Source organism: Hydra vulgaris, chromosome 08 (genome assembly GCF_038396675.1).
Source record: "Hydra vulgaris chromosome 08, alternate assembly HydraT2T_AEP".
NCBI classification, from domain to species: domain Eukaryota; kingdom Metazoa; phylum Cnidaria; class Hydrozoa; order Anthoathecata; family Hydridae; genus Hydra; species Hydra vulgaris.
The window spans coordinates 58,590,535-58,614,555 of record NC_088927.1 but is presented as its reverse complement, the minus strand read 5'-3'; the positions used below and the strand labels follow the sequence as shown (position 1 = coordinate 58,614,555).

General features: G+C 27.9%; 1 protein-coding gene across 2 annotated transcripts in view; it reads left to right on the top strand.

Annotated features, from left to right (window-relative positions):
- The first annotated feature begins 1,619 nt into the window (after positions 1-1,619).
- The window catches only part of LOC100211953 (intraflagellar transport protein 70A), a 54,737-nt gene continuing 32,335 nt past the window's right edge, over positions 1,620-24,021 (top strand). For both annotated transcript variants that reach the window (XM_065804019.1, XM_065804020.1), the window contains exons 1-6: positions 1,620-1,706; positions 7,466-7,531; positions 7,645-7,715; positions 10,360-10,420; positions 17,385-17,462; positions 22,586-22,642. In XM_065804019.1, the coding sequence (XP_065660091.1) occupies positions 1,653-1,706; positions 7,466-7,531; positions 7,645-7,715; positions 10,360-10,420; positions 17,385-17,462; positions 22,586-22,642 (387 nt within the window). In that variant the 5' untranslated portion in view covers positions 1,620-1,652. The remainder of the gene's footprint in view (positions 1,707-7,465; positions 7,532-7,644; positions 7,716-10,359; positions 10,421-17,384; positions 17,463-22,585; positions 22,643-24,021) is intronic.

Here is a 24,021-nt window from a genome sequence, read left to right as displayed (position 1 = left end):
TCAGATAATAATAAATTGTCCCTAAATATAATTCAAAACAAGTTATATATTCAATTCATTTTCGTAGACCTTATTTGTGGAAAAACTTTCCTAATCTTTTTTACTTTTTTTTCAATTTTTCTTGTTTATTTAATTATATCTTTTAACATAAATATTGTTCATGAAGTATTTCTTAAACTAATTGTTATTTATTTTTACATTTATAACTTTCAATAAATAGTTTGTAAAGTATAAATATATTATACAGTTATTGTAAATACGCACGATTAGGGCTCGGTGATAAGATAAAGTAATGTCTTTTACTTGCCCCGCCAGTGTTTTTATTTATGACTTTTAAATTGTAAAAGTTATTAAACGACGAAAATAAACAAGCAAAAAAAAAAAAAAAGATATATATATAAAATGTTTTTTTATAATAAAATGTGCTTATAGGTTTAGAAGGTGTTTCTTCTTGCAAACCATTGTTCGCATTAGTTCTTGTCTGCTGTTGAATTCTTGCCATAGTCATCAAAATATTGAACCGAACCGATTTTATTTTAAGATCACCTTAACTACACCGAATACAAAAAATTACATACATCGAGACTATAGTTCTTATGATTTAGCAAATACTTTAGTGTTTTTTTTTTCAAATGGAAACAAAAATGGTAGACTTTTGTAAACAAACTGTTATCAACAAAGTTCAGTTTCATCGATATTTTTGACTTTAACTGTTTAGTACATTTATTATAAATAGTATTTGTTTTTATTATTTCGTGTTATCTTATTCTTGAGTGTGTCCTGATTTAGTTCAATTTCATAGTCTGTGTAGGTTTAAACAAATCTCTTTTTCAAAGCAAAACAGTTGTATAACTTTAAAATTGGATTTATAAAATATTACATATATTTAAGTTTTACGAATTGTTATAAAAGTTTTGAAATAATTTAGAACAGTTATACAAATTGATATTTTCATAATTTATCCTCTATCATTGATTTGAATATATGTTATGTCACACATTTAAATCTATAGATACTCAATTTTAAAATGCTGTTTTTAAGATGTATTGTTTTCATTTTTTATTTTATACTTAAAATTAGTATTTTACAAACCTAAATCTTTAGTTTTGGTTTTAATTGTTGTTAAACTTGATCTTTTAGTAGTGCCTAACTGTTTAATACAGGGTGGCCACTGTTGATGAAAATAGTAACAGTAGTAATAGTAAATTTTTGCTGTGCTGGCAAAGCTAGTGAGTGTGTTTTCATGCACATTTTGACAGCTGTTATGCTTGATTGCTCCTCAACCAGCAATCAAGAACGTCTTAAAAATTATCAACCGATTGTACTGTTACGACTTCATTTGGAAGCGACTTCCACAGATTCGCAATTATATTGAAAAAGAATATAAAAAATGTTTAAATAATAGATAAAAAATTATGTATATATATATATATATATATATATATATATATATATATATATATAACATTATAACATAATATATAGTTTAATAAATTAGTTAAGATTAATGAATTTATTTAGTTTTTATGAATTATTTTTATATGTTTATATACAAGCAGTAAGTAGATTTAATTATATATGTTTAAAATTTAAGTAAGTGTATTTTTATTTATTAAAAATTGTCTTATCTATTTAGGATATCTAAAATTAACATGGTTCATATTGTAGTGAAAGAAGGAGAATACACCATGACAATATATGGCTTAGTAAGTTATAAGTTTTGCAATACCTACTTTTTAAAAATATTTTGTTTTATTTACTTATTAAAATTCATTGTTATTTTTATTTCAAAAGATTTTAAAATCTAAATTTTGTCAATATGTTTTCTAGGAGTGGGAGTTAAGGTTAGTTTTAGTCTAACTAAAATTAACTGACTAATTTTTTAGTCTAACTTAGTTTAGTCAAATAAATTAATAAACAAATAAATTTTTAGTCTAATTAAACTTAATCGGTTAACTTTTTAGTATGAAAAAAATTAGTCAGTTAGCTTTTTAGTCTAACTAAAGTTAGTTGACTAACTTTTTAATCACACTAAATTTAGTAAACTAATTTTTCAGGACAACTAAAATTAGTTCACTAAATTTGTAAGCCAACTAAAATAAGTTGACTAAATCAAAATTTAGTTCTTTAAAAAGCTGAAGGCCTTCAAACATAAAATTTTAACAAACTAGGGCTTTGATTTTCAAAAAATAAAAAGTTATGTATATACTTTTTACTTTTTTACTTTTTATCTGTTATTTAAACATTTTTTGAGGGCCCAGTCAAATCAATTTGGTAACCTATTAAACTAAATTCAATAAAGTTTTTTTCAAAAAAACAAAAACAAACTGGCTATACGGTTGATGCAACTGTTTAATAAGACATGTACCAGAAAAAATCTGTGCAGACTTTTTAAAGGATATTTATTTAACTATTGTTTATATATTTTGAAAGTACATATATTAATATTCTAAAATTTCACCTAAGAAAGTTTGAAGTTTTGTACGTGAAAATGCACACACTTTGCGTTTTACACTCAACATCAGCTTTTGCACAGTCTTCGGCTGGACTTACTTGGTAGCTCTAATCCATTTATTTTTAAAGTTAATGTTTTTGGCTTCTTTTACATTGAAGCATTACATTTGGCTTCTTTTACCTTAGTTTTCTTTTGAAAAGAGCCCAATATCTTTCAATAGGACGTAGTTTGAGAATATTTGGTGGATTGCAGTGTTTTTCAACAAAATCTACTTTATGTTCTCTAAGCCAGTTTAAAGTTGTCCCATAGTAGTGGCATGATGCTAAATTGGGTTAAAACAACAGGTTACCCGTGTGTGTTCTTAAAAACGGAAAAGACATTTCTTGAGGCATTCTTTTATGTATATTTTGGTGTTAATTGCTCCTATAGTCACAAAATAAGAGCTTCTTTCACCAGATTCACAAATTGCTTGCCAAACTAAAAATTTTTTAGCAAATTTTTGCATTCCAATGCATTTCTTTCTTGCGATTAATTGCTGAATAATATTGGTGTCCTGGAAGAGATCGGAAATATACAGCGCATTAAGTTTTATCGTCAATAATCAAACAAGATTTTTTGGCACATAAATTTTTATAGAGCAGCTTTAAACAACGAATTGCGACATTTTCTTGCTTTTCTTCACTACAAGAAACGTTTTTCTTTTTATAAGATTTATAGCCACAATTTCTCTTTACTCTTTGTATATTGAAAGCACTTGTCTTAAATTTATTCGCTAAAGTTCGAGCAGAAATCTCTGGTTTTCCGTCTAAGGCATCTTTCACTTTCTTACCAAGATCTCATCTAACAAAACATTTTTTTCTTCCATTTCCTTTTGATTGTACCAGTGTCCTTAAATTGTTTCACAACGCTCTGCACTAGTCTCAAAGCAATCTGCAACTCTTTAGAAATTATTTAGCTTGATACACCAGGATTTTCAACAAGAAAAAGCAAAATTTTTTCTTGCTACTTATCTTGATTTGATGACATTTCAATTAAAACTAATTGTTTTGATAACAGAGTTGTTTAAATTTTGAATAACACTAATACAATGACATTTTAAAACAATTAGCTATTTTAAAATGATGCACGGTTTCCATAAACACCACATCAGAACATGCGCAGATTTTTTCTGGTACATGTCTTAAACTTCTAATGATATGGGATGTAAAAAAGATGCCATATAAATGTTTAATCAAAGTTTGGTACGCTTATTGAATGTCTAATTAATGTCTTTTTTATGTGCCAATTCCTATAGGCAGTAATTTTAATGTAACTCTATCCACCACAAAAAATCCATATCCTAATCTATTATTTTGATTGTTTTGTCTACTCCCCCTGACTGTTCTACAAAACTCTCCACCCACCTCAACTAAGCTGGCGAGAGTATTAACATAAGCACAGAATGTATTTGTTAATAGGTTACAAGTCTTTCATGAAGACGCATGCGGTTTTTCGTCTTGCGAAAAAGTTTTTTATTCAGACAACTTGTTCACGGCTGTTTGCGATTTTTATAATAATAGGCATTTCAATACTTTGCTGAAAAAACTAAGTTTTAAAAAATTTAAAATTAAATTAAAATAAATTCAATTACAAAAACAAAACAAAATAGTAATAATTTAAATAATATGTGTACTGTTATCATTTTTGTTTCTTTAGGGTGGTTGTTATTTTTAGTAACAAAATTGGATAAGGCAAAGCAAAAAAAAAACAGTTTTAAGTCAACATTAAAAAGGTTTTATTTGTTTTTTTAAAGAGGAAAGTGAAATATAGTTTGCTATCTGTTTGTAATATATATTCGTATAATTTTAATGTAACTAGTATGGGGTGTACACTCGAACTTTTGGTCAGTCACCAGAAGGATGATTGAAAGTAAGCAGTTTGTTAATTTTGGTCACTTGTTGATGTTATGAGATGTCTGTCACTAATTTTTATAAAAGTTTTTGTGTTCATTGGAGTTCTCGCATATTCTAGTCATTTTTCCTTATAGGGCTAAGTGTAGACTAGAAATAATTTGTATAAATAAAAGTAATATTGTAAACTATTGACAACATTCACTTTTACTACTTTCAGATAAAGCACATGCTGATATAGATGCCATTAGTTTTTTCACTTGTATTGAGCACTTATTTTATATAAAAATGTGTTAAAAAATATAAAAAAGCAATTTACAAATATTTTAAAACCCTTTGCTTTTAATGTGTTGTAATTATTGAGATTTTATTTGTTACAGGAGCCTAAAAACTATTGATAATTTGAATATATTTTAAAGTACTGCGTTTAAAATACTGCCTTAAAAATAATTTAAACTAATATAAACATTATTGATAGAATCTGTTAAATTCTATAATTAATATTCTATTCGGTATTTGAAAAAGTTGTATTTCCTTATAAATGATTTCTTTAAACAATCTTATACTTAACATAATCTTTTGTTCGTTTATCGTAATTTATTTATTTATTTTAATTTTTATGTGTTTAATGTAGTATTTTTAATTAAGATTTTGTTATAAAGAATTTTTAAACATAATTTATAATCATAAATGTATTTCGTCAAAAGAGCTTTACATGTTATTGAATTATAAAGAAACAAAAAATTTTTAATACATTTGTGAAAAGAATTTTATTAAACAAAAACATTTCTCCCTTTTTTATATAAAAAAAAAAGTGTGTTTTTAAGTTCACACATAGTTTTTAAACTTCAAATATGCCATGCCCTCTATAGCAAAAGAGAAAGGTTCACTGAAGTTTGTGCAAAATTATTATTGTTTTGATCTCCTTTTTATTTTCACAACAATATACAAACTTGTCAAAAAATATTGAAATGCTTAATATAATAAAACTTGCAAATGGCCATGAGCAACTTGTCTAAATAAAAAACTTTTTCATAGACAAACAAGACAAAAAACCGCACACATCTTCTGGGTTAAGTTATTATGTGAACATATTAATTGCTTTTAGAGTAGAGTTATTTGTTGGTTGGCGAGACTTAAAAAAATTAACCAAAAAAGCTTGCATTTTCAAAACATTTGTCATTGAATAATGTTAATAATGTATTGAATAATACCTAACTGTTAAATAATGAAAACATTCTATTTTTTATATATATTATATTATAAACATTATATTATAAACATTATATTTAAACTATTAAGTAGCTTCGCTTTTCAAACCTATTCAAAACTATTTTTTTAATGACTATTTTACTTAAAAATGCAAAATGTTATTTATCATTTTTAAGTAATTTTAAAATTTATGATACAATTTATTTTTTGCAAAATAACACTTTTATTAGTGTCAAAAAATATACTTTTAGTTGTAAGCAATTTCAATTAATTATTTAAATATGCCTGCCACAATTAAGAAAATTAATTGAATGCTTTTTTGAAGTAACTGCAAAAATTTATATAAATTTTTAGAATAATCTAACACTTTTTGATATTTATGAGTTTATATGTGTATATATACAAAATATGTGCTAAAAATTTTTGTTTGACTACCTTATCAAAAAATGTGAGCAAAATTTAGGCTAGACCAAGTAGATTGGTTGTTAAAAAAGAAGTGTGCCTTTATAAATGTATAATCAAGTAGTTCCATTAAAGCCAAATATATATTTTGGCTTTATTTATCTTTATCATACAATGCTCAATCATTCACAGATTGGCTACAAACATGAAAGAGAGTACTAGTACCAGAAAAAATAAATCCATTATTCCTGCCACAGAATCCATTGAAGATTTTTGTGAACTTGTTAAATGCATTAAAAGGATCTTGAACCCCTGAGACATGTGTTCATATTAAAGAGAATGATAAAAAATGTTTAGGCTAAATTTTTTTGATTAGAACAAAAGAATAAATGCACACCAAGAAAAACTAATTTTTTTTATTTTAGTCGAAGCTCGCCTTCTCTGTTTTGTTGTAGGCCAAAAAGTCAGAATAATATATGCTGCAGTCTAAAAGTCTATCAAGTCTCTCATGTCTACAGACTTGATAATTTTTTATTCCTAAGAGTTTAAGTACATAACGTCATTGCGCGTTTTATTCCTAAGAGTTTAAGTACATGACGTAATTGATTTTTTTGTTTATCTACATAATTGATCTTTTATACAAATAAAAAAAAATCAATGACATCATGTACCAAAGCTTTTAGGAATAATATGTACTTGAATAAATTATCAAGTCTGTAGATTGCAGCATACATTATGCTGACTTTTTACCCTACAACAAAATGGAGATGCAAGCTTCAACTAAAATAAAAAGTTAGTTTTTCTTGGTATGTTTTTATTCTTTTGTTTTAATCAAAAAAATTTAGCCCTAACATTTTTTTATCATTCTCTTATATGTGAACACAACATGTCTTGGAAGTTTGGGATCCCTTTAAGTCTTCTTGAGTTGCTTTTTGATGTGTATTTATCTTGGTGTTGTTACAAATGTTGGTGTTAGAGAACCTATTCATCAACTTTAACAAGGTTTACAAGATGCCAGAATATCCATGTATTAATATTTGGTCTTGAAATAGAAATGATAGTCAATATAAGTCAGCAAGGTCAACCTCACTCTTACTCTTGTTATGATGCTTTACGATTTGAGGGCAAGGAGATTTTCCATATTCTCACTTTTGTAGCAATATTTTTTAACTGTAGTTGTTGGGTTAGTTTTAGCATGTTTTACTTTTGTCAAACAACTTTTGTCTACAGTTGCTTCCAAATCAAGATTGCCTACAATACAGTTGCTTCCAACAGCTATTAACATTATTTTCTTAATCAAATATGAACAGCTTTTCTCTGAGCTAACCAAGTTCAATGATATGTTTATTAAAATGTTTGATAAAATTAGCTTCAGACTGTTTCTACATAGTTTGTTTTTATTTTTTATGTTAACAGCAACAGTAAAGTGTTAAGTAATTGAAACTTGAAATTATGCATTTTTAGATAACTAACTTTAATGTTTACTTCTTGTTATTAATAAATTTAGATAAAACAACAAAAGTTTGCTGATGCCATCCATATACTTTCAAGAGAGCTTGAAAAACATCCCAAGGTTTTGTTACATTAGTATTAGTGGTTTTGTTATTTTAGATTTTTATAGATTTTAATTTTTTATAAAGTTTATGGTTTATGAAATTCAAACTTTGATTTTATTTTTTCATTTAGTCTCGACCAGCCCTTTCTCTTCTAGGCTACTGTTACTATCAAATACAAGATTTTTATAATGCCTCTGAATGGTAATTATGTAATAACTTTGGAGAAATTTTTAATTTCATTTTCCCATACCTTTTTTAGTCTTAATCAGAGCCACTTTGCTACTTGACTTTTTCTGGGCCTAAATCAAGTTAAACTATGTGTATATTTTATTTTTATATGTCTTTAGGGAATATAAATCTAATCCAATGATACTTGCAAACATAATTAAAAAACAAATGAAGTCTATTTTTAAATAAACAAAAAACTTACTTGCTTATTTAAGTCAGAGTTTTGCCATTTAATATATATATATATATATATATATATATATATATATATATATATATATATATATATATATATATATATATATATATATATATATATATATATATATATATATATATATATATATATTTATATATATATTTATATATATATATTTATATATATATATATATTTTTTTATACATATACTAGATAAAACTCATTTTTAGCAAAATTTGAAATATTAAAACAATTAAAGAAAATTTTCCTTGAATACAATAATAATTTTTTGTTATTGAAAAGTGTGTGATTTTTTTATCAGCTTGAATTGCTCACTAATCACTGTTGAGAAAAGTTTTAGATAGTTTGTCCCATGAGACAAACTATCTAAAATGTCTTTTTTTTGTGGCTTTCTAATCAATTAGATGATGTCATTTTTCTTGATTATTCCAAACAAATATTATATGAAATTCCAAACAAATATTATATTTACTTGCAAGCATAAACAGAATGTTCTGCCATTATAGGAATTTCATTATGTAATTGCGTTAAGTTTAATAATGAAAGTAAATAAAGGTAATATATAAATATAATGTAATAATAATGTTTACTTAAGAGTTTTTTTTATTTTTTTATAAAAAATCATTGATTTAGCTTTTATATTGTATATATATATATAATATATATATATATATATAATATATATATATATATATATATATATATATATATATATATATATATATATATAAATCGACACACACACACACAACTATCATTGTGCATTTTCACACTCTTTAAGAGCTTTTATTTCTTTCATATATATTCTATAACACAAACATATAAAGAGTATAAATATTTAAATAATATAAGGTTAGACTTTATTATTAGAAATTTTTCATTAGAAAATAATTAGAATTAGTTAAAATAAACTTAAATAAAGCAAATTCAATGTCTTTATTATGAAAAAAAGAAAAGAAATCCATATAAACAACAGTTTCTTTCAAGAATGCTTCCATAATATATCTGTGTATTTACTTATTTCATGCAATTCTGCACATAAGGAAGCCTGACATACTATTAAATATGCGCGTGTACAATACTATTGGAACTGTGAGTAGGTCTATTTAAAAAAAAAAGGCATTTATGTTTTTTATTAATTCTAATTAAATGAAACATTAATTTGAATGAACTTAAATTTTTATTTATTCATTGTCAATTCATCGTAAATGTAAGAATACAAACAAGTATATATCAATATAAATAAATAAACAACCAAGTAAGATTGCATTAAAGTTTAGATTTAAGAGTACAGCTCATGTTCAGCACAAGTTTTTTTTGCTTGTACTTAAGTAGATTTTTTGCTTGATTGTATTTAGACTTGATATTTATATTTTTCCATTGGCTAGCAAGATTTCGATATCAATTTTGTTTTTTTAGTTTTTAAATTTCTTACATTATCCATGGCATCTTTTTAATAGTTTTTTTGCTATGTCACATTACGAAAATTAAAATGAAAATGGCAATTAAAAGTCCATTAAATTTGGTTTTGCTGTTTTAAATATTGATTTAACTACGGTAACATTGATTTAACTAGCGAAATGAAGTAATTAATAAAGAAATAAAACATGTCTTATTTCTTTATTAATTACTTCATTTCGCTGATTTTTGCTGTTGTTACTAGATGGTCGCTAAAAACAACCCAGAAGAATTTTTTCAAGTTTTAACTGAGCACCAGACTTGATCTAATTATAACTCACAAAATTAAAGTATGTTTATATTTGTTAATTTGTTTCTGAATGATCAATGTAAAAAATATAAAAATCTAGTAGTTTTTCTGTTTTTGTAAGATCAAGGTTTGCTTAAATTTTGTTATATTCTTCACTTTTCCCTTTAACCAACTGAAGCTTTGAGAATAGGGTTTTATCTGACTCATTAAAAAGTTCTACAAAATCAAAAGTGATGGCTGTCTCTGTCAAATCAGTTCAAACAATTTGAAAACACTGTGAAAAAACAAAATTATTACACTAAATTGAATGATAATTTAATGAATTTTTAAATGCCTCTTATCAAGAAGTATAAAAGATATATATATATATATATATATATATATATATATATATATATATATGTGTATATATATATATATATGTATATATATATATATATGTATTTATATATATGTATATATATATATATATCTTTTAAAAAAAGATATATATATATCTGTGTGTGAATGTGGTGGATGGGTGGGTGTGTGCGAGAATGGGTGGGTTCTTGTGTGGGTGTTTGTGTGTGTATATTCATTTTTAAAATTTATTTTAAGTTTTGCTTAAAATAAATTTTAAAACTTTTTATTTTCTGATGGAATTGCCCATAAATTTATAAGTTGAATAATGATATATTTAAATATTTTAGTTATTCTGAGTTAACAAAATCATTCCCTGAAGTTGAAGAGTATAAATTGTTTTATGCACAGGTTAGGATGGTGCTGTTTGTTTTTGTATACATAAAATTGATGCTATATATTATTTATATTATAGTTTGTTTATCGATTTATAAAATATAGCATTAAACATGTAAGGTTTATAAAATATATAATAAAGTATATGAAACCAAGTTGTTGAAATCTTATTTGAGAACAACCTAAAATTGATAACTATTGGTATTAACTTAATATGCTTAGTATTTATTTGCAAGTTTAGTATTTGTTTTGATTGATTAAAATTTTTTTAAATCTCTGACTTAATAATGAAGACTTAATAAAGATGATTTATTGATTTTAAAACGCTTTAGCTAGATACATCTTTAAGTAGATAAATCTTTAGTTAGATAAATTTTTAGGTTGTTTGTTTGAAACTTTAATGTTAATTAATTAATGAAGGAAATGAAGTGCTGCTTGCTTTGCAAACAATATGCATTGTATAAAAACATTAAAACATTTTCTGTTTTGTGGACTCACGCTGGAACTTGGTCAATTAAAAAAGACCATTGTAATAATATTCAACATAAAGAGGCACATCTTACTGATTATCTGAGAATTTGGGTGTGGAAGCAACAAATACCATATTGTTAAAAACATTGATATCGGGAAATTTTGAAAATTAGATGAATAAGATTATGGCTTCTATTTGTTTTGAGGGAAATACAAGCATTAAACTTGTAATAATTGAAAGCCCTGACAAAAAAAAAATAATGCCTATGACACATCTGCCTTAATCAAGAATTCGCAAGAGTTAGGATAGCCAACATAACTAAAAAACAATTAGGGTTAAAGGTATTCACTCTGGAGCTTTACTAAAAACCATAGTGTTAAGTAATATCTTATTTCAACCATCCTCTTGAGCTTGCATTATAGATGCTTTTAAAAAGTTTAACACATGTGCAAGTTTTGAAATATTCTTACTAAAGTTACATTGTCTTTATGAACAATTGTCAAAAGGTTTATGAGAATTAAAACTCATATCAGAAGCTTGGAAAAATTTTGTTCATAAACAAATTATGGTGCTTTAATTTCTCATTTAGAGTGTCTTAAAGAGCCAAGCAGATTCTCAGCCATCAAAATGAGCTGAATTAAAGAGGTTTCAACATGTTTGGAAAAAAGCATTTTTTTATCCATTTATCTGCGTATTTAAATGTTCTTGCACCTCTAAAATGCACCTCACAATATAGTAAAATCTGTCTGCAATGTGCAGCAATTTAATTGGGCAATGGAATAACATACAGCTCTCTTGAGTAATTCGACAAAATTACAATGGAGCTATTACAAAATTACAATGAACTGTTTTAACTACAAAAATTCGAAAATTAAAAATTTCGATTTTTATTTATCAAAGTATTGCTTTTCAAAATTTTAATAAAACTAATTCATCAGTACTTATTTATACTGATACATTGAATAGCATGAATAGAATTAGTATGGATTTGCATTTCAAAGATATTAAGGTATCTGTCTTATTCCATAATTTAATTTTTCTGTTGGAAGTATCTTTTTAGCCTGTAAACCTTCATAGTGCATTTGGTGCTAAAAAAATAGTAAAAGTAATTGCACATTTTACAGAAGTCCTAAAAAATGTTGGGGTGTGATTAATAAGTGGATTATTTTATATTTATTAAAATATAATAATATGAAATTATTATATTTTATTTAATAATTTTATATTGTTATATATTATAATTGTAAGTTTGCTAGGTAAAAATTATTTGAAAATCCATAAAAAAATACACAATGTAACAAAGATGTTGTCCACTTAGATTTTTCAATCTTCATTTATGAATTTTATTCTACTGAATTCAAAAATCACATTTGTTCATTTATTACACTCATTCATTTTGGTGTAACATCATTAGTTTTTTATTTGTTTCATGTTTTCTTGATATATTTCCGAGTCAGGTCAGGTTTAGGATTATCACAATCACACTGCTAGTGGTATCATGTAACCCAGTAATACCTGTTACATGCCCTGCTACCTTGTAGGGTTTGTCTTTTATGGCAAAGGCTAGTAGAAACAAACTGCAACTTAAAAAATCCCCTGCCTAGGGGCTCTTCGTTGAGTAAAGACTAGAAATGGTGTCTCGATAAAAATACTCATCTTGGGCAGATGTTAACTGCATTCAGCTACTTTCTTGTAGAAGGTTTTTCGTAGAAAGACCTCCTAGGTAAAGACTTGAGGGGTAAGCAAAATTAATGCTGACTGCCTCGACCCCCTTCTTCATCTAGTAGGCCATCGTGTATGTAAACCTGTGTTACATTGTTTCTGCCTAGGATGATGAATGCTTGGTCTTATTGTCCCTGCTCATAGATTTCTGCTTGTGCGTCCCTAATAATAGCTATTCAACTGTTTGGTTTTTCCCTAATTCGGGTACAGGTCTAAAACTTAGTTTATTGCTTCTGAGCTGGTAATAAGGTTTCCCAAACTCTGTGGTAGCTCTCAAAGAGGCTTGTTCCATCAATAACTGTAAGATATCGAGTCTTAACAGTACCACGTTGTGCATAGATAGTGCAAGGGCAGATCTAGGAATAATTTCTCCTTTGGCGAAATTTTTTATGTTTATATAGCCTCCCTCCCCTCCCCCCTCCTACAACTAGTCTCACAACCCCATCCCCTTTCATGCACAACTACTGTCAAATGCCAAAAAAATGCCCCCTATCAATTTATCAATTGTGAATGAGAGTTTTATGTCTGAGTCAAATTTTTCTTATTATCTATGTTAAAAATCCTTACTAAATTTGGGTCAATATCTTTTCCATAAAAATATCTATAAATTTAAATTAAATTGAATTCTTGAAATCTCACTCTTGAAATCCACTGTGCACACTACTAAAAGTAATCAAAACAACTTTGTTATTCAAAACTAATTTTAAAATGATTCTTATTACCTGAATATTACTACTCTCTGAACACAAATTTCTATATATTGTGTATAAACTAAATTCAGAATATATGCTGATGCTCCACCTCCACAGTATAAAGGTTGAAAAAGTATCTGTCTAGAAGGTATTTGTTTAAAGCACATGAACCATGTCAAGGTTTCTTCCTACTCATGTGTACGATTTTTTAAGCAGAAGGATTGAAGGCATATGACGGTAAAATACACCATCAATTAGCAAACAACTTTTCCCTGCATATTTTTATTCCTGGATTACATTTAAAATGTAATATATAATAGCAATTTGCAATGGTGGATCAAGACTTTTTGGGGCTGTTTTAAAGCAGGAGGCCTCTTCCCATGATTAATCAAAAAATTTATTTTAAGAGTTTTATTAAAAATATATTTATCTATGAACCGAAGCCTCCAAAACTGTGGAGCCCAGGGCTATGGCACTGGCAACATAACTCCTTAAGAAAATATGCAAATGTTTTTAAAACTTTGAAAAGTTTTTCAAAAAATTTACCTACTGAGCACTACCCACATTTTTAGATAAATAACAGATTTAGATAATGCAATCTTTAAAATGTTATTAAAAGAAAATTTTAATTAAAATTACTACTGCTAATTATACTATTAAATTTTGGATGCTGGAATAAAACAACGCATTAAGATATGATTCTATTGAGGTTAAACCCTCAATAAAAAAAAAATTATTTACTTTTTACTAATTCATTAAACTGCATATAAAGCAACAAATTATCTTCACTGAAGATAATTTGATGCTTTATTGCATGATAGAATAGAGTAAATAATGCACTATAAACAGTTAATTTCACTTAATAAAACTACACCCTTCTCCTCTAAAGCCATTCATACATTATAACAAATGTCAGACATCATAAATAAGGCTTATTTATTCTTAAAGAACTTTACAATGCTAACTGAAAAATCCTTATGCAATTTATCAACTTGTTTACCAATTTTTTTGGTTGCACAACTAATTTCCAGACTTTTTATATCTAGATCCTGATCAGATTAGGTGGATCAACCACTTAGTTCCATACTATTTAAGGCATAGTTTAACTTTTGTTAGTTAAAGTGATTAAAATACACACCTTGTACCAATATTTAATTAGGCAAAACTTATTTTGCCTAATGCATAAAAAAGCCATTATGCTTAATGTAACATTCCCGCACTTATTGTAGTTAAGTTACTTGTCAGCAACACCATAACCGTGAATAATAAAAAATGCAGATGAAATTTTAAAATGTAAAGTAAATTACATCCTAAAAATAATATAATATTTCTCTTTAGGTGGCTGCCTAATGTGTCAACCCCTAGGTCCGCCCCTGTAGTGTCTCTGTTAATGCTTTTGATGCGCATTGTTGAGGCCACATAAAGAAGCCTAAGTTACAATTTTGGGTTAATTAACAAAACTGAGACAGCTGGGTAGATGATTGCTTAGGAGGCCATGCTCTATATATACAATCATTTATACAATCGTATATACAATACTATATATACAATCATATATACAATCATATATGCAATTGGCTCTTTCTGCCGAGCTTAAGCCTCTCTCCCATCGTTGTAAAATTGTTTCTCTTTCTCTTTTCTACAAATACCATCATGATTGGTGCTCTAAGGAGCTATCATCTCTAGTTCCATCAGCTAAAACTTGTTCTTGCTTTACTTGTCATTCAGCAAAAACCTCATTCTTTTACTGTATCTGTCCCTGCTTGCTCTAAAAACTTTTATTTACTTTGTTTTTTTCCCTGCACTTCAACCCTTTGGAACTCTCTCTCATGTTTGTGTTTTCCTGATTCATACAACCTTCAACTTTTCAAGTCTTCTGTCAACTTCTGTTTTCTTGTTCTATAACTCTTTTTCTTTTCTAGTAACTTTTATATATTGACTTAATAGTGGTTGCTTGCAATAGTGGTTGCTTGCAATAGTGGTTGCTTGCAATAGTGGTTGCTTGCGATAGTGGTTGCTTGCAGCCTTGTTGGGAGTGAATCAGAGTAAAAAAAAAAAGCATACATGTGTAAATTTTTTCATTGTATGCTGTATCAATTTATTCTAATGTTGTAAGGATAATTACATAGTTTTTAGCACTTTATTATGGAAAGTTATTTAGGAAGTACTAGTGAAAACAAAAAAGAATTCTTTGCTAGTAATCTTTTGATGACTCTTTTTTAAAGGTTGGAAGTGCTTTGAGGATTTAGATTTTAGTAAGTGCAATTGATTATCTTTTCTATTTTAAGACCATATATAATCTCCCATCATAGCAGTACCCTGTTGTCCTTGTTCTATCTACTTTTTTCTCTATATTTGGGATGTTCTGCTGAAATCTCTCTCCAAAGACATGCGAAAAACCACTTTCTTGAATTTTTTAAATAACCATTGCAACCAATTGTTTATAATTAAGGTCTTTGTGATTTTCTAAAAATGCATAAACTACTTATAAAATACACTTCATGAAATGTCATCAAGCTTCTTTTTTAACTTTTTTTTATAGCACTTACAAGTTTCTCTGATTTCAGCATTTTTTTTTTTTTTAAATAATTTTAATCTTTGTCTTAGATAGTTTTGGAAACAAAATTTATAGTAAAACTTCCTTCAAATTCTTTTTAAAAGGCCTGTTTTACCAATTCCAACTTGATATAAGACCTATGGAATCCACTAGAGGCTGCTTGAAAACATTGAACAATCCTAGCTGTAGTTCCATTTTTAAGGGGCCAATTAACGTTTTTCTAGTAATCATCGTTACCCTTGTTGCTTCATAAGCAAAGGAAAAAAATACTTTGTGTATCCCCTTTGCAAGCCAACCAAAAAAGTAAGCATCTTTAAATCACCACAAACATCCCACTTTCAGAATAATTAATTTTGTTAGGAAGCTTTTAAACATTATCACAGTCTTCTTCCATTTCATCTTTCTTTTCATGTTAAGCTATCCTGCACTAAGCGGGTGTAACTATGTATTTATTTTATTCTTGAGCGCAAAGCTTTAAATGTGTATTTAATAACATGCATGTTTTTTATACATGTTATGAAAGATTTGCGGTAGTGATGTAGTGGTAGAGTGCTCGCTTCTCCACCATGTCCCTGGTAGTACCATGCTGAATTTGTTTCTCCATGCAGCTGTCTTGATCTTCAAGTTTCGTGTTTCTAAGTTAGAGAGTTGAGGGAGGGTTGTAACTGCAACTATAGTAGCCTCCTCAACTGTAGTGATCTTCTCGACCTTGGAGAGGTAAACTAACATATAAAAGAAATTTATTATTTCTATATTTATAATGCAGAAACATAAAACTTTGTATTTAAAATTCCTAATGAATGACATACAATGTATTTATTATTATTTGTCTTGAAACTTACAATTCTTCATTCCTCATCCAAATGTAGGCTAACAACCTCCCATGAAATATCTTGTAAAACACTAACAATGTATGGGTGCTTTGAAGCAGTTTATGATACAGAAAATTTTGTTTTTGGATGGTTTCGGAATTAGCAGAGAAAATTATTTAATAAATGATAAAAAATTTTCAATGGGCAAAGTTTTGATATAATTATTTTCAGAATGCAAAAATGATTTATTTGAGTTACTTTTACTTAGTCCATATAAAACCCAAAAGTAAAATTTATATTTACCCAATTAATAGAGTAGAATTTCATGGTTATCTTAAATGCACCTCATTGTTATCCAGAAAAATGAAAAAGTTTTCACACCCAATATACTCATACAATCAATAAGACGTGCCTACTTATGTTGAATAGTATTACAATAACTTTTTATAAGGTTATTAACTTTTCTGTATTGACAGATTTAGAAAGAGAATGTGATTTTAATTCTTCTTTTTTTCTATTTAAATTTGGGCCCCTTGTATAATATAATACATTAAAAGTTTTTTTTTTTTTTAATCTTGAAAATTTACTTGCTGCCTTGTTTAGTTTTTTATAGTTTTTCTATTTTCTATTCTTTTAAGTTTACTAATCAACTTTAGTTTATTTTTTATTATTATTTTTTTTAATTTATTAACTTTTTATTAATTAACACATTTTAACTTTTTAGTCTTTGTATAAATCATTTGCTTTTCAAGATGCAATGAAAGCAACATACCTAATTGAAAATCAGAAGCTTGCAACTAGTGTAAGTGATTTTTTATGATGTTTGTTTAAATTATTAATTATGATGTTTGTTTAATGATTTTTTTAAACTGTTTTTATTTCAGATTTTTTGTTTAGTAAATTATTTTAGTTTTTTGTGGTTTTAATAGACTTGAAGACAATTTAATGGATTTTATGGGTAAAAAACTTTTACTTGTATTTGTAGGAAATAATATTTTAATGGTTTGAACATATGATGGAAAACCAAATGTCGAAGATATCAAAACATTATATTCTTCTAGTTTTTTAACAAATTTTTATTCTTTAGACTCAATATTAGTTGACAATAATTATTACATTTTTCTAATTCAAACAACTGACAGTTAAGAATTTTTGATATTGCTTTCTAACAGTTGTGAGTGTTAACATCATGTAAGAGATAGATATCTCTTACATGATGTTAAAAATTTGTTGTTTTTAACTGATATCTGTTATGTTATTCTCAAACTTTAAAGCTTGTTCCATTGCAGCTAAAAGTTATTTATTGAATTTTAACTGAAAGTTTTTATTGAATTGTAACTGAAAGTTGTTTATTAAACTGTAGTGGAAGATTATTGCAAGTTTAATTGACTAAAATTATCAAAATTAAATTTTATTGCTAGGCTAAATGGGAAATAAATAAAATAGAAAATAGGTTTGTGGCAGAAAGAATCATTAAATAACAACTACTAATAATCAGATCATGTTTTTATTAGCGAACTAAATGATTTCAATCTTAATTTTTTTTCTTAGTAACAGTTTTGCATTATTAAGACACCATTCATGGTGGTGTAAATTTTTCATTTCATCACACCATTCTTATGTGGAGCAAAGAAACTTTTTATTAAAAGTGACCAATTAAAATCTAGAAAGTGATGCGAGTTTTTTTTTTGTTTTTAAACATCTTCGCTTCCAACAAGGCTGCAAGCAACCACTAATTAAAGTTGGAAGTTACTGGAAGAGAAAAGATGAAGATTGTAGAGCAAGATAACGATTGACAGATGACCTAAAGGATTGCAAATAATATGAATCAGGAAAGCAAGATGAAGGAAGCAAATTCCAAAGAACTGATGTTCCAGGAAAAAAACTAGGTGAATAAGCATTTTTGGAGCACTAAGGAACAGTCACAGAAAAAGGATGAGACTTAATTGAATGAAAAGTAAAATGAAAATGAATTTTAGTAGATAGCACAAGAGATTCTAGCTCTTTAAAGCAGTGCCCATTATAGTATTTGCACCTTGTCTAAGAGAGATAAGGCATCATTAGAAGATCCGTCTCAGATATGGCAACAGTATTCCATACAAGGCCGGATTTGAGATTCATAGAGATACAGAATAGAATCCGGGTAAAAAAGTGTTGAGCTTGATAAAGAGATGCAACCTTAGCAGGTGCTAATTTTGCAACTGACTTGATATATGGTTTCCAAGAAAGATCGTAAGTAAGAGTTAATCCTAGAAAATGAAGAGTAGATAACTCATTGAGTACATCACCTTTCATTAATATAGGAAGATCTAACTTATTGCGATAACAATTGGCTGAAAAAATTGAGTTTTATCTGTATTGAAGTTCACCAGCCACTGTGAGTCCCATGCTGTAGCAGAAGTGAGATCTTTTTCAAGCTCAAATGCCCCCTCCAAGCAATCAGAGAGTGTTGGTTTCTTATTACGACAAGAATAAATGGTAGTATCATCAGCAAACAATGCCACCTTAGATGTGAGAATGATATTCGGGAGTGATACAAATGTCAAGCAATGGATCAACCTGTTTGTTGGCAATATCAGTCTGAACCATACAAGAGAGGTGGAATTAAAGGTTTGCCCTTATTATTAATACTATTAAAAATTCTCCAGAAGTCACGAGAGCCTAATTTTTGAGATAAGATACAAGATTTCATGACCTAAGAATACCGGGCTTTGGCATTAGACAAAACTTTTTTACAATGGTTTATAGCAGTAATAAACAGACATCTGTTTTCTGGAGAAGTGTTTTGCTGATAGATATGGAAGTAACAGCTTCGATTGGAAATGGCAGCAGCAAAATGTGAGGAAAACCATAGAGGAGAGTGAGGCTTGATCTGTTATTGTCAAGAGGAAACAAAAGATTCCATGCCAGCCTGAATCAATGAAGTTATGTAAGAAGCACATTTGTTGACAGGAAGACGAATGATTTTTACCCAAGGGCCATCACAAAGAAAATGATGGAAAGAATCCCAGTCAGCTTTAAGGTAGTTGTAAGAGGTTTGATAATAGGGGGATTCAGGTGATGAAGAAGAATGAGATATTAGTTTTAGAGAGATCAAACTGTGATCAGAAGCACCTTAGGGTGAATGTGGAAAAACTGAGCACTGACTAAGATCAGAAACAAGACATAAGTTGAGTAGAGAAGAGTTAAATGATTCAGGTTGTCTGGAAAGCGATTTGGAAAGTTGACTATTTGAGTTAGGGATTGAGAAAAGCAAAGGTTTTGGGCTTTAATGCCTGCAGAATCACTGACACTAGAGCCAAGCCATTCAGTGTGATGAGCATTAAAGTCACCAATAACAACAATATAGGCTGATGGATAAAGGGAGAGGGCTTGGTCAATATGATCATAAAAAACATCATAAAGAGTGTAGTCTTGAGATGAAGGAGAGCAATATTGAACAAAGAGAAAGGCGATAGAGTGAAGTGGTGCTAAACGAAACATTAAAGAATAGTTTGTGGATTTAAACCTAGTTTCACGACAAATGGGCAAATTCTTACTAATGTAAATGCCCAGGCCAAGCATGTGGCTATTGGAGTCTTTACAAATTAAAGGAAGATAACCATCAACACTAAGATCACAAGATGAGACAGCTGAACTCAAATTAGTCTCACAAAGTGCAAGTAGGTCTGGTTAACTTTGCAGGAGATAAGACTCAACAGAAGAAAAGTTACTTTGAAGACCACGAATATTAGTGAATGATAGGTTTAGAGAACTTGGTGATGATGGTTTTTTGTGTTTTATAGTTTTTGGTACTTTATTCATTTTTTAATTTGTTGAAGAACTTGACTCAAAGCATAGATAGTACTCACAACATCGTTTAATAGCCTAAGCATTTACCACATTACTATTAATAAGCCCTAGGTGTAACAAAGGGCTCCAAATGTGGCCTCGGCAATGCACACCAAAAGTACAATTAGGGACACCATCCATGTGCAACATGGCACTGTTAATACTTTGATGTTTTTCAGCTGTTGATGGAATCAGCCTCTCTGAGAGCTACCACAGAGTTCGAGAAACCTGACTACCAGCCAGCCTCAGAACCATAAAACTGAGTTTTAGAGCTGTACCCTCATTAGGAGATAATAGAATGAGTTGCCTAGTCATAAAAACAGAGGCACAAGCAAAGCCCATGCATTGAGTCAAGAAGATCCAGCATTCAACATCCTAAACTGGAAGCAATATATTAAAAATATATCTGCGCCAGCCTAATATATAAAGAAGGGGTTTGAGGCTGGTCAACAGATAGATACTGTTTACCCCTTAAGTCTTTGCCTAGGAGGCCTTCTACAAGACAGTGGCCGGATGCATTTAATATTTCTTTAAGATGAGTTCTTTTATCGAGACACCATCTCTAGCCTTTACTTAACCAAGAGTCCCAAGGCAAGTGGTGTTTTAAGTTGGAGTTGGCATCTTCTAGTCTTTGCCTAAAAATTTGTATCCTACAAGGCATCAGAACATGAAGCAGATTGGACAGAGAGTACAGCTCAAGAAAGTATAGCAGAGAGTAATAGCTCAAATTGACAGTGAAGAAATTAGATTAAAAAGTGAAAAATATTAACAGTTGTGTGAACTAAGAATACAAGGCTTATCTTTTATTTGAGCTTTTACTTAAGAATTCAAATAAGTTTTCTATTCATACATTTGTCAAATCTGACAAACTATTTAATACTAATAATAATAGAAATGTTGCTATTAAAGGTGACAGACTTCAGAAATTTTATAGTATGACTTATTTGTTTTTATAGCCATATGATAATAAATAACTTCATTGTGATCACCAACCAATAGGAAACTTCATTTTGATCATCAACCAATAAAGATTTAATACTAAAAGACCAAGGTTGTTGCAAGCCAAAAATTAAAGTTTTAGCGACTTTTTTTGAAACTTTTTTGTAACTAGCTGATTATATTAAACTTTGCTTTTTATGCATAAATGCATATTTATGCAGTGGCGTTTGATTTCAATCTTTAAAGTTAAGTATACCTTAAAATATTTGTAAATGATTTTTGTATATATTGTTATTTTAAAAGCTAGTTTTTCTTAAATGTGAACCCTTTAAGGTTGATTTAATTAATTTATTTCCAGTATTATTAAAACTGTTTTTTTTTTTTTTTTTTTGATCAATCAAAACCAATAAAATCAATTATTAAAAAATTTATACTAATTTGCCGTACTGGAAAATGGTTGAACCGGAAAGTAATTGATGCTAATATATATTGCATTTGGTGGTCAAAAGTCTAATTTAAATTAATTCAAAAGAAAAGTCTTGATTCTAAAGTATGTAAAAAAAAAGTTTGTGTAAAATTATTTAAAACTAAATTTAAATTACATTACATTAGATCATCTTATTCATTAGAAAATAATAACTTTGAATATATCTTAATACTTTCCTATAATATTATAATTATACTTTCCTTACATACTATAGTGTACAATCAATAATGATATAATATTATATAGTTATTATTAAAACTAATTTTATTAGTTTTTATTAAGCACACCTCAATAAAATATATTTTTTCAATAACAAGATTGTTTGTTAATTTGTTTTAAAATTTGTTAATTACTTAATCATTGGAAAAATCAGATTTTTATGTTTCACCGTTTTTACTCATAGTGTTGTTTACAAGTGTGAAAAAATATTTATTTACAATGTATGTTTTATCATGGTCTCATTGTATATGTTTTATCATGGTCTCATTATGTATGTTTTATCATGGTCTCATTGTATATGTTTTATCCTGGTCTTATTGTATATGTTTTATCATGGTCTCATTATGTATGTTTTATCATGGTCTCACTAATAGTATTTTGATTATAGAGATTAGACCATGAATATGACCATAAACTTATAAAAATGATATTTCTTAATATTGTTTTAGATCATTAAGTTGCAAGCAGCAATCAAATACACTGAAGATGATGTTCAAGGGGCTAAGGTGAGGATTGATACTTATTTTGTTTTTAAGTGTTTTGTTATTAAAATATATAATAGTATAAATTTTATTTTTTTTGAAATTTTATTGAAAGCCTGGAGTTGGTAGTTTAAAAAAATATAAATTAAAAATTACTGTCAGCAGGCCTCATTATTACAACTATATAGAAATAAAATAAGCCTCACAGAAGTTACATAAAAAAAGTATTTTTCTTAAAATGAGAATGCATGAAAATTAAAAAGTTTACGAGAAAAAATGTTTTTAAGTTTTTTTTCAATTAAAATTAAGAATCCTAAATAAAATGTTAAAAATTTTCAACAGTGTCATAACAAAGATAAGTTGAACATTTAATCTTTGATTTATGGGTTTGTTTTTTTTACCTTTCCCAAGTATAAGGCGGAACTATTTTTAAAGAACTTTTATTTTAATTTGACTCTTGAATTTTATGGCCATACCCTACCTGCTTGTTATTTCCATTGCTAAAATCATTTCTCAATTAAACTCTTCTATGGCTTATGGTTCAGACAAAATTTATGTCATAGTCTTACAAAAGTTTTTCTAGAACTTGTTCAATTCTCTTTAAATTATTTAATTAGTGCTCTATTGAATCTTGTTTTCTGTCCTGCTGGAAAATGATATCTGTGGTTCCAATTTTTAAAAACTCTGGAGAACACTTTTACCCCTTCTAACTATCAGTTAATCAATCTATTATTAGCAAAGTCTTTGAATCAACAAGTTTCTAACATATCTTAAGCCTAATAACTTACTCTCTAATGATCAATACGGATTTGGATTTTCTCATTCTAATGCTGTCTTACTAACTGCTGTAAGTAAAAGATTCTATCATTTATTTGAGATTATTAAATTATTTCTTTTTAACTGCAGTACCAAAATCATCCTTAAAAGCCAGCACTCTTCTTCATTTCCAGTACCTTCCAGGGTACCTCAAGGTTCTTTCCTTGGTGCTGTTTTGATTTTTATCTACATTAATGATCTTCCTTACATCTAAAGTAGCTCTATTTGCTAATGGCTCAACTTTATACTTCTGTCATGACAAAAGTCTTTTTTTTTCAATTGCTTAGAACAGACAGCCAATCCTAAATCTGATCTCAGTTCTGGAACAAATTTGGGCTTGCAGTGGCTTGTGAATTTTAACTTCAACATAACTAAGTTAATGCAAACAACTGTTGCAATATTATCAACACTTCTATATTAATAAATGGCACCCTCTCACTGAATCCTTACTGAATTATTATTAGCGACTGACCACTCATGGAAACCATTTATGCAATCAATGGCTTACTCCAGATTCCATTCTCTACCTCCAAATTGGCAAATCTCTTATTTATCCCTGTATGCAATACTGTAAGTATATTTGGGAT